Source organism: Sceloporus occidentalis, unplaced genomic scaffold, assembly GCF_023333645.1.
Source record: "Sceloporus occidentalis isolate IW3139 unplaced genomic scaffold, rSceOcc1.0.p SCAF_6, whole genome shotgun sequence".
NCBI classification, from domain to species: Eukaryota; Metazoa; Chordata; class Lepidosauria; order Squamata; family Phrynosomatidae; genus Sceloporus; species Sceloporus occidentalis.
This window is the reverse complement of record NW_028316986.1, coordinates 69,021,048-69,032,546: the sequence shown is the minus strand read 5'-3', so window position 1 is coordinate 69,032,546 and position 11,499 is coordinate 69,021,048. Positions and strand designations below refer to the sequence as shown.

At 40.0% G+C, this 11,499-nt stretch overlaps 1 protein-coding gene across 3 annotated transcripts; it reads left to right on the top strand.

Moving 5' to 3' along the window:
- Positions 1-927: 927 nt before the first annotated feature.
- Positions 928-11,268, top strand: TBP (TATA-box binding protein). Of its 3 annotated transcripts, none has more exons than XM_089529967.1 (8): positions 928-959; positions 3,586-3,803; positions 5,166-5,491; positions 7,042-7,129; positions 8,839-8,930; positions 9,101-9,268; positions 9,800-9,894; positions 10,511-11,268. In XM_089529967.1, the coding sequence occupies exons 2-8, from the start codon at positions 3,750-3,752 to the stop codon at positions 10,588-10,590; spliced, it is 903 nt and encodes a 300-aa protein (XP_089386093.1). In that variant the 5' UTR covers positions 928-959; positions 3,586-3,749; the 3' UTR covers positions 10,591-11,268. The 3 variants fall into 3 exon arrangements, with proteins under 3 accessions (XP_089386093.1, XP_089386094.1, XP_089386095.1); XM_089529968.1 differs by lacking the exon at positions 928-959 and adding an exon at positions 987-1,171; XM_089529969.1 differs by lacking the exon at positions 928-959 and adding an exon at positions 1,766-1,865.
- The last annotated feature ends 231 nt before the right edge of the window (positions 11,269-11,499 follow it).

Genomic DNA, 11,499 nt, shown 5'->3' with positions numbered 1-11,499 from the left:
CAGTATACCATGCTGCAAGCTTTCGAAGCTTCACTGGCTTCCTCATCAGGCAAGGTGGTACGAACCAAAGCACCTTCAAGTTGATCCCGACTCATAGCAACCCTGTGGATGAGACACCTCAAGCCCCTATGTCCTCCACTGCTCTCTTTAGGTCCTCTATATACCCATGACCTCCTTAATAGAGTCCATCCATCTAGCATGCGGCCTTCCTCTCTTTCTGCTTCCCTCCATCTTTCCTAGCATTATTGTTTTTTCCATGCTTCTTCATGATATGACCAAAGTACGACGGCATCATCTTGGCTTCCAGAGAGATTTCTGGTTTGATTGGCTCACGGACCCATTTGTTTGGTTTCTTGGCTGTCCATGTTGACCTCAGCACTCTTCTCCTAACCACATCTCAAATGAACTACTTCTCTTCCTATCTGCTTCCTTCACTGTGTGGTGTCCTACCTGCAAAGACGAGAAGGCACCCCAAGATGGAGGACATTCAAGAAAAATGGAGGACCTTACAAAATAAAAGCCAGAAACACTTCTGGAAATGTAGATTCGTGCTTCTTAATCCTGCTCCAAATAGAGGACACTCTGCAATTCCTCCTGGGAAGAAGGTTGGAATGTAGGACAGGTCCTGGAAAAGGAGGACGTGCCTGATCACCCGGGCTGTCCAGCTCTCCTGCCAATACATGGCCATGGGGGGAAATACACTTTAGTATCCAGTAATACTAAAGAATATCTTTACTCTGTAGGATCTTTTGAAGCATTTAAAATGCTCTTTCCTGTCTCTCCTCGACGTGATTCAGCCTCCCGCCTGCAGGTGTCGCTGTGGGGCACCTAGCTAGCTGGGACTCTAGAGCGCGCAAGGCCCTCTGCGCCTGTTCTAAGAAAGTTGGCGCCAGAGGCGACAGTCCAAGGGGGCGGGGCTGGAATGACGTAATGAAAGTGCGCCGACGACGGCGCCGGAGGTAACAGTCCAGGGCAGCGACAAGCGGGCGGGCTGCGATGACGTGGTAAATGTGCGCCGACGACGGAGAAGGAGCGCGGTTAAGGAGGCAAAGCGGCACCATTTGACTCGAGCGAAGCAACGAGAAGCCTCTGGGCCGCCTCCTTCTCCTCAGCGGCTCCCCCGGGCTCTGAGCAACGGGCGAAGGGAGGGCGAGCAAGGAGGGGCTCCCAGGTGAGCTTCCAGAAGGACGGCGGAGGAAGGAGCTTCGCCTCGCCTCGCCAGCCCTCCTTCCGTGGCGCCCTCAGGGGGAAGGTCCTGAGTGGGAAACAGTACTCGCCATAGGGAAACATGGGGGAAACTTGTCCATAGGGAAGCATTGGAGGATACTTGCCCATAGGGAAGCATTGGAGGATACTTGCCCATAGGGAAACTATACTTGCCCGTAGAAAGTCATTGGAGAATATCTGCCCATAGGGAAACATAAGGCAAGTATAGTTTCCCTATGGGCAAGGGCTGTCATTTGTTTTAGTTTGTCCCGCCATGTTGGTCCCATAGCAAATGCAGTAACATCAAAACCTCACCAAACAGTGGTCCAAAACACACTGCAGCAACAATCCGGTTTGAGACCGCCTTAACTGCCCTGGCTCCATGCTAGTTGATTGTGGCAACAGAGCTCTCCCACAGAGAAGGCTCAATGTCTCACAGGACTACAGTTCTCAGAAACTCATGGTTTTTGAGAGTGTCACCATTTAGCTCCATTGGAATTGCTAAGAAGGGTCCTGGGAAACTGCCAGTTTGCATCACAGATCGATAAGTCTTTTTGTGAAATGTCAATGGGAGAGCAATGGACAGTGCTTAAACACAATGAACATGTGGAGATGTCAATTATTAAAGTCATTTTTGTATCTAAAAAAGGCACATAGAAGTAAGTTTCCAATGAGGTCTGAGTAACTCTGGAAAGCTAATGGGCCATCTATAGAGTCAGTACTGAGTTAGAGATAATCAGTTCAAAATAAAGAGTTACAGTGATGGTTGAAGAAAAATGTATGGTATTGTTTAAAATAAAAGTTATTTATTAGTTAATGAAGAACAAATATTTAATGTGTGTGTGTGTGTGTATATATATATATATAGAGAGAGAGAGAGAGAGAGCTGATTTACACAAATTGTTTTCTCAGAGATACAATATAAAGCTATATACAGAAGTAGAATGTATGTCTTGTGTATTTTGAACTTTTTAAGGAGTTAACATTCTGTGTATCACTTTAGAGATAACATTAACTATGAGGTAATCTCTACATAAAGTGTAGAGTGTAATGGAAGGACAACAAGTAGCTCACCATCTAAAATGAGGGCAAGCTACTTGTACTATTGGATTACAACTCCCATCAGCCTTATTTTCAGTTGCATTCCCATCATTGCTAGTTTAGCAATGGTCAAGGATAATGGGACCTGTTGGAAGGCCTAGTTTCCCCTAATCTAGAAGCTCCTTGGTTCCCTATACCTCTCGGCTGAATAGCATATTTAGAGCACAAGATCTAAAGCTTAGATGAAAGCTTTCCTTTAAGACTGGTAAGGCTTGCAGTCTTTAACGATGAGGAGGGTTGACATTCTACTTCCTGCGGTGCCTAAAATACTTTGTAACTTCTTTTATAAGAACAAAATTATTTTGTCTTCTGTAATGTTATTAATTCTAATATTTTATTGGAAGTATAATTTTAGTGCAATAAAAATGTATCCTTTCTTCTTCTTAATCCTTGTTTAATACAGAGTTGAACCAATTTAAAAACAGTTTTGGTTTATCCTTTGCTTGAAGTGTATTAATCCACTCAAGATAGTTAACTGAGGGTCCAAACAGACAGGCCAAAGTAAAGTTGCTTTGGGTCACTTTGGAGGTATGCTGTTTAAATGATGCTTGCATCCACTGTGCCAAAACCACGATCCGGTCTTAAGGTCTGGAGAACAGCTTCGGCGCAGCTTCTGGTTTCTTAAGTGTGTCATTTAAACAGCAAAGCTCCAAAGTGACATGAAGCAGCTTTATTTTGGCCTGTCTGTTTGGGCCCTGAGTGCCAGAAAAGCTTCCTAAATAGTAGGACTACAGATAATTGCCGAGCAAAGTTCAGATATCATAGTAGTTGGGCTTGTTCTCAGCTTTTTGAAGAAAGGATGAAAAAAAATAGTAACCTAATGAGTTGTTACTTAGTACATTTTCAGAGTGCAACTGAAAACATTGCAGTTTCAAAGAAGAAACAAAATATTTGTAACATGTATATAGGCACATTTCTACTCCTGTGAAGTGAAGTTTTGTTTGAGAAGCTCCACTGATCAGTGTTTTTCCCCACTATGTATATTGTCTATGCTCTAGCCTTTTAAGTGTGGTATGTAAAGTTACATGTGAGGTTGGGAGACAGGTTTGTCAATGCAGAACTCTAGGACTGGCATGTGAATTATTCTGGTAATGGACCTAGTTTGAAAGTAGTTAGGTTAATAAACTTGATTCCTGTGTGTATATTTCTAGAAGCAGCTAAGAACAGCAAGATCTCACTAATTAGAAGTAACTTATGTGATGGTTAGGCAAAGCGAGTGTTTTTTGTTCTGAGCTTTTATTGCAAAGAATGTTTATCATAAGCTATTTTCCCATTTAGGCTTTGGGAACCTGTGAGCACCAGAAATAGCGAGGCTGACTGCATAACTCATTGCCAGGAAGCTTTAGGACGGGAGATTCTCATAAGGCAGATGGTCTGAAATTGCTTTTGGGACGTGGACCTGTGGTCATATTCATCATCCAGCTGGAGACGTGATTGCTGCCATGGATCAAAATAACAGTATACCATCTTACGGCCAGGGTTTAGCATCCCCTCAGGTAAAAATGTGTGAACTTGTAGCTTATTGGGAAATAAAACTTTCAAAGACAATTATTTACATAGTCAAGTAAAGGCTTGCATGGGTTATTCATCTCCAGACCTTTTCCCTTTCATTATTTTTTCAAAGGCTTGGAAAAATTGTATTGTATTATACTTGTCTTAATTAGTAATTAAACACAATTGACAGTTTCCTTTCAAGCTTGAACTGTTCACGTATTATGAATGGGATTGTGTTTGCATATATTTGAATTAACTTCAAAAGTGTGGGCATAGCTTGCTAATGTGTCATGAGAAGTAAACCTTGCCAAAAGGGTCCTGTAAGCCCAGAATTCAGCACAACATAGAATGCAGGTTATTTTACTGCACAGCTTCAGTCCTCTGACCTCCCCAGTCCACAGTTGGCCTGCTTTAGTTGTAATAGTGCCACACCTTCCTACATAAATATGTTTGAATTATGCAGGTACTTCTGCATCCCTTCCTCTGGTTGTAATTTCCACTGAACACAGTGGAGCTTATTTCTGAGTAGATGAACATAGGATTGGCACTAAAATGCAATTTCTCGATGTTATTGAGAATGGAGCAAGCTTGTTTTCTATGGCTTCAGAGACCAGGACATGGAGCAGTGGATTTAAGATACAGGAAAAGAGATTCCACCTTAACATTAGGAAAAACTTCCTAACAGTAAAAGCTGTTTGACACACTGCCTCAAAATGTGACGGAGTTTCCTTTTTTGGAAGTTTTTAAACAGAGGCTGGATGGCCATCTTTCAGCGGCCCTTTGATTGTGTATTCCTGCATGGCAGAGGGTTGGACTGGGTGGCCATTGTGGTCTCTTCCAACTCTATGATTCTATGGCAGCTGAATTAGCTCCCTTCAGGAAGGGCACATAGGAACACAAGGGAAAGACTACTCAAGAAGCAGGTAGTTCTCTGGGGGCTACTGACATTAAAGTGTTCTATTGTAAAGAAAAGCATATCAGAAATAAATCCAACTTTCTTTATCTTGTTTTTAGCGCTGAAAGTTTCATTCTGGTATTTAAATATTTATGAATCAGTGCTGATGTATAAGTCAGGGGTAAAACAATGTGACAAAATGGCTCAGTTCATGGCAATAGATTCATCTTGTGCAATTCTAGCTATGCTTACTATAAAAATGTTTACTTTTCTACACAAAAATAAGTCCCACTAAGTAATCCAATGTGGTATACTCCCAACTGTGTGCATTGAATTGCAGCCCTTTTTTTTCTAGACTGTAAAAGCAACTGTTAAAAGTAGCTGGACAAATATTTAATCTTATTCATTCTATTCAGAAATGTAGATGTAAGAAATATAACTTTGATTCATCGTATATTTCTCCTTGTAGAGTGCAATGACTCCTGGCATCCCTATTTTTAGTCCCATGATGCCTTATGGCACAGGGCTCACACCCCAACCTGTTCAAACCACAAACAGCTTATCTATTCTGGAAGAACAGCAGAGGCAGCAGCAACAGGCAGCAGCACAGCAGTCCACATCGCAACCAACACAAGGGACCTCTGGTCAAACGCCACAACTTTTTCACTCACAGACACTTACCACAGCTCCTTTACCAGGAAGCACATCTCTCTACCCCTCTCCAATTACTCCCATGACCCCAAAAACTCCTGCAACACCTGCTTCTGAAAGTTCTGGAATTGTGCCACAGCTGCAGTAAGTGTGTATTCTTTTCTTCTGTCTGCCATCTTTCAAAATTATTTTGAAGTGTAAGTTTCAGGTTTGTTTTAGTTGTAAGTCCGAGTAGTATGAAAACTGCAGATATATCTCAGCAGATTTGTCTCTTTCTATGGGTCAAGTAACTGACTGAGCACCAAAAGTAATATACTCTATTAAAAAGGCTAAAGTAGACTATAACAGTTTAATTATAGATCCACTATCCACAAAAATGTTTAGGTTTCAACAGATATATCAGGGTAGGGACATCCTCAGTTAATGAAATGTCCAAGGAGGGCCTCTCAGTGTATCCCCTGTGTTTTGAACTGGTGCATAGATGGAAAACTCATGAGTGCTCTTGATGCCCTTATGCAATACGATGGGAATATATGATGAGGCTAACTGAAAGAAATAAGTTGGTAGCATACTTTTTGCAGATATACGTCTTCTTCAAAAGATGCTTGGAGTGCCTAGGAACAGGCCTTCATAGCTATAGATGAGCTGTTGTTATGTGTGAATAGCCACAGAAATACAAAACATTTGTGTGAACTCACACATACTACCAGCTCATTCATAGCTATAAAATTCTGTTCCTAGGCACTCTGTGCATCTGATGAAGCAGACTTATGTCTGTGAAAGCTTATTCTACCAACTTCTTTCTTTCAGTTAGTCTGAGAGGTGCTACAAGATCCCTTTGCTTGCTTACTGATCCAAACTACACTTTTTCTAGTTCTATAGGAAGTTGCCATTAATTGAAAACATCTTATGAACCTACTTTCATTTTAAAAATATACAGAAATCCCCTTGGTGTTATCTCTGTCTCCCCTGGTGTCACCAATAGCATGGTGATGCTATTATTCTCTTAATACTGTAGCCATCAAAAAATTGTAGGTTCTGCATGTGAACAATAGGAAGTAGCTCATGAGGCAAAATAACAATTCAGAAAGGACATTGAGAAACTGGAGCGTGTCCAAAGGAGGGCGACAAAAATGGTGAAGGGTCTGGAAACCATACCCTATGAGGAACGACTTAGGGAGCTGGGGATGTTTAGCCTGGAGAAAAGAAGGTTAAGAAGTGATATGATAGCCCTGTTTAAATATTTGAAAGGATGTCATATTGAGGAGGGAGCAAGCTTGTTTTCTGCTGCTCCAGAGAACAGGACCCGGAACAATGGATGCAAGCTACAGGAAAAGAGATTCCACCTGAACATTAGGAGGAACTTCCTGACAGTAAGGGCTGTTCGACAGTGGAATGCACTTCCTCGGAAGGTGATAGAGTCTTCTTCCTTGGAGGTCTTTAAACAGAGGCTGGATGGCCATCTGTCAGGGATGCTTTGATTTGGATTTCCTGCATGGCAGGGGGTTGGACTGGATGGCCCTAGTGGTCTCTTCCAACTCTATGATTCTATGATTCTATGGTTCTAACTGTTATAAATTTATCAAGCCTGATTTATTATTATCTGGTTCAAAGGCAACTGTTGCATACTGGGTAATAACTTCAGAATATGAAAGAATCCTAGCTTTCCTAACATTTCTCTAAATTTTCTTTAGGAATATTGTGTCTACAGTAAATCTTGGTTGTAAACTTGACCTAAAAACCATTGCCCTTCGTGCTCGAAATGCTGAGTACAACCCCAAGGTAAGGGATAATGGAGCTGTGACAATGGAATTTTGTGGGCTTTTCGGGCTATGTGGCCATGTTCTAGAAGATTTTCTTCCTGATGTTTCGCCAGCATCTGTGGCTGGCATCTTCAGAGATGCGACAATGGAGATGTGACAATAGACTTTTCTACTAGCTAGTAATTATTACTTCCGATTGCTTCTGTGACTTCACCATCAGACTCCTTCAGTTTATCACTAACTGCAGTCACTAAAGAGACTATTGAGTGCTTTGTGAAATATGCATTATAAAAAAGAAGGGGTTTGAAGTTGTGATAGGTACCCTAAAAGGGTGGTGTTGCAAAGATCAAGATTTACTCTGCAAACATATAAGCAGGTATTCCGTTGTTGTTGTTTGTAATAAAGAAAATAGAAATTGAAGGCAGGCCAGCTATTAGTATTGGTCAGCTGTTCACTGTTGTGGCAAGTTGGCCTCTTATTTTCTTTAAAAACTAAACAGAGGAGAATGAATATATAGACCAGACACTTGTAAAATCATAAGGGCCACTTGCTGAGATTTCAGTGAATGCAGATGGATTTCTGTATAGAAAGTAAAATTCTTCCTCATTGGACTCCTTGGTGCAAACAGTCTGTGCTGTATACAGATTATTTGGCTGCATCAAAGAACATCTGAAGGGCCACGGTTCCCACACCTGTTGTAGATCTGTTAAATACAGTGGCACAAGCAAGTTCTGACTGACATTTCATTCTCTAAGCATTAGTGTGAAACCAACTCACACTAAGTTGGATTTTTCCTTCAGTTTCCTTATCACTTAAAATAAATAGTTTATGTGTTTCTGTGTAGAAGCTAGCACAGTGCCCAGCTTGAACTTTTTAAATGCTCCATTAATTAATGAGATACTGAATGTTAACTGGAGGGGAAATTCCATCTCCAATGCTTATTAGTTCACTTTAAAACAAGCATCATGAGTGAACCAATGTCTGAATTGTATAGGGGAGATGTTTTGCCTTTAATGTTCAGTTGAGGGCAAACCTCCCTCTGCATCCCATCTGGAAACTAGGATGAGGTTTACAAATTGAAGTTGTTGGCACTTCTGCTCTAGATAATATTGGCATTTTCAGATGTGAGAAGTCTATACATAAAAGGAAACTTTGGTCCAAAATACATTGCAGAAATAATCCAGTTTGAGAGCACTTCAATTACCCTGGCTCAGTGCTAGGGCATCCTGGGAATTGTAGTTTTTTTGTGGCACCAGAACTCTCTGACAAAGATAAATGTCTCACAAAACTACAGTTCCCAGATTTTCCTAGCATTGAGCCAGGGCAGTTAAAGCAGTCTCAAATTGGATTATTTCTGCGGTGTGTTTTGGACCTTTATTTTCTTGAGGGAAAGCATATTTTTTGTTTTGAAGCTTACCATCTTTTCGCAGCTCTTCACAAAGCTACTAAATTGGATTTTTTTGTCTCTTACATATGCCCTGTATCTGTAGCTGTAGAAAAACTAGTCTGCAAAATGCAGCTTCTGAATCTTAAAGTGGATATTTTGGTTGTCAAGAATATTTTATATTAATCCTCCATAGTCTAGTGTCATCCAGATGTATCAGATAGCTCCTACCTTTTCCACATCTGTCACTGGGTTAGCTGTCAGGTGGTGAGAGTTATTAAAAAAATTACTTGTTAATATGTCTAGGGATTTTTGTTGTGATAAGCTTCTTCTACATATTTCAGCGTTTTGCTGCTGTAATTATGAGAATCAGAGAACCACGTACTACAGCCCTCATATTCAGCTCTGGAAAGATGGTGTGCACTGGGGCTAAAAGGTATGTTAGCATATAAAATATCTGTATCCATTAATCTTATTAGTATTCAATATAGTTAACATCTTGTAGCTGACAAGTGTAGTTAGTTCTCATGTATGCACATACATTACATGAATGTAACTTCATAATGTTACAGTGTCCCCCCCCCCATCCCCCCTTTTTTTTCCTAGTGAGGAGCAGTCCAGGCTGGCTGCCAGAAAGTATGCTAGAGTTGTGCAGAAGTTGGGCTTTCCTGCCAAGTTCTTGGATTTTAAGATTCAGAATATGGTGGGTAGCTGTGATGTAAAATTCCCTATCCGACTTGAGGGTTTGGTTCTTACACACCAGCAATTTAGCAGGTAAGTGAGGGTGTTCTCTTGTTGTTCCACCTTAATCTTCTTGACAGTCTATCTTTGGATCTTCCCTTATATCCTAAACTCACTACATGCAAAGGATATGTCAACTGTTTATAAGATTTTGTAGAGGAGATCTGCAACAGTCAGTAAAATGGAGGAGTCAATTTTTTTTTTAAAGTGAAATCTATGTATTTCAACGAAGAAGAAAACCTGAGAAGGGTCTTTTAATAAAGTAATGGTTGTTAGCTGATTAATAATATAAATGGAATCTCGTGTTCCCTAGGCCAGGATAGGTGATGCAACACTTCCAAATATTACTGTGTCTGTATACACAGATCATGGTTAGATATGGTTCAGCAGCTTGAGTAATAGTTTGTAATTCCTATCTTGTATATTTGGTTTGAAACATCTTTTGGTGTATCAACAGGCATTAGTCCTAATAACAGAAAAGCAGAGTTTGCTTCCACTTCTGAACATCTTGATCAACCTCGTGAACTAGTTTCAGTTATAAATCTTACCTTATTTTTCTTACAGCTATGAACCAGAGTTGTTTCCTGGCTTAATTTACAGAATGATCAAACCAAGAATCGTCTTGCTTATATTTGTTTCTGGGAAGGTAGTTTTAACTGGTAAGTCGCATGAAATTATTGTATTGATTGTACAGTACTTAAAGAACTACACTGTAATACCAAAAGATTTCCTAAGGCCTGTTACAGACTGCCAAAATAAAGCTGCTTCAGGTCTCTTTGGAGATATGCTATTTAAATGATGCATGGGTCCTAAGAGTCCGGAGGTCGCACCAAAGCCACACTCCATTCCTAAGCACTGGAGGGCAGCTTTGGTGCAGCTTCCGGATTCTTAGGACCCATGCATCATTTAAATAGCATATCTCCAAAGAGACCCGAAGCAGCTTTATTTTGGCAGTCTGTAACAGGCCTTAGATACTCAAAATATGCTGGCTCAGTTTTTCCCCCACCATTTTTAATTGTTGTTACAGATAGATCCTGACAGTGATATACCTTTTAATATTAATTTACCTCCAGCTTTAACAGGTGACAGAAGTTAGTGAATTCCCTGTACTAGAGTGTAGAAAACTATGAATTAACTGCACTTGGCAGTAGGGAGCTTCAGCTGTAAACATTGTGCTCCAGATATAAGACATTACATATTGAGGAAAAGAACAAGCTAGCTATGTTCTCTTCAAGGCATACAGTATAATTAAAATATTTTGGTATTGTCTTTTAGGTGCAAAAGTCAGAGCTGAAATTTATGAAGCATTTGAAAATATATATCCTATTTTAAAAGGATTCAGAAAGACAACGTAACAATTCACTCTGCCTATCCAAGAAGATGGGATACTCTTTAAGGTATTGATTATGGCACAGCAGTAAAAAGAGACGTGCAGGCTGAAATATCAGGACTTTGAGTATTTCCTCAGTTAGTGCCTGCTTCTCTGATCTTCATAAAAAGGGAAGCTTTCATCATGTGTTATGCCTGTACTGAGTTACTGTGAGTTGCTTCATTGCACTCTCTCAAGGAACAACTGAGTTTATTTATATTTTTAGCTTTTAAACAATTTTAACAGCTAATTTTTTTCTATCTGGAAATCTTATGCTGACAGCTGGTTAAATTGTGTTATTCAAAATTTAAACATTTTGGTTACAGTATTCTTTCATCCATGGATTTTATAATCAGAAAATTTAACTCTAACCATTTAGCCCTTCTTTCACATTCCCTTTTTCCAGTGTTTAGCAGGGCAAACTTGCTGTTGAAAACAGATGGCTGTATATATTCCTAATTTGGAACAACAACCTGAGTTCTAAATGTGTACTTAATGCTGGTTATGAAACTTGAGAAGGGCATCTGCATTGTTCTGTGATCAATCTGACGTGCTTACACTGCTGTTTTTAATGTGCTATATGCATGCCTATAGCTTAAATGTATTGAAATGTTTTTATAAGATTTTTATTAACACAGTATTAAAACAGTGTGTTTTGCCATTTAATGTATTATTGTGTTGTTATAGTAACCCAAAGTCTCTGAAACAATGTAACTTTACCGCTTTCACTCTTAGTAATTTCTTTGACCTGATTAGCTTCTCCAATCCTGTCTTTTTCCTTTTCAGTCCTATAAAAAAACCAAATCGTGAGTCATCCCCTGCCTTAACCTCCATCTTACCTCTCTTACTGTCCATTCTTACCTACCACAAAGATGTTATATAACTGGACTGGATT

Bases quoted from the DNA above. Each gene is read 5' to 3' on its own strand.
- TBP (XM_089529967.1), top strand. From the start codon at position 3,750: ATGGATCAAAATAACAGTATACCATCTTACGGCCAGGGTTTAGCATCC. The intron at 3,804-5,165 runs GTAAAAATGTGT...TTCTCCTTGTAG, and splicing joins AGGGTTTAGCATCCCCTCAG to AGTGCAATGACTCCTGGCAT. The intron at 9,269-9,799 runs GTAAGTGAGGGT...TTTTTCTTACAG, and splicing joins ACACACCAGCAATTTAGCAG to CTATGAACCAGAGTTGTTTC.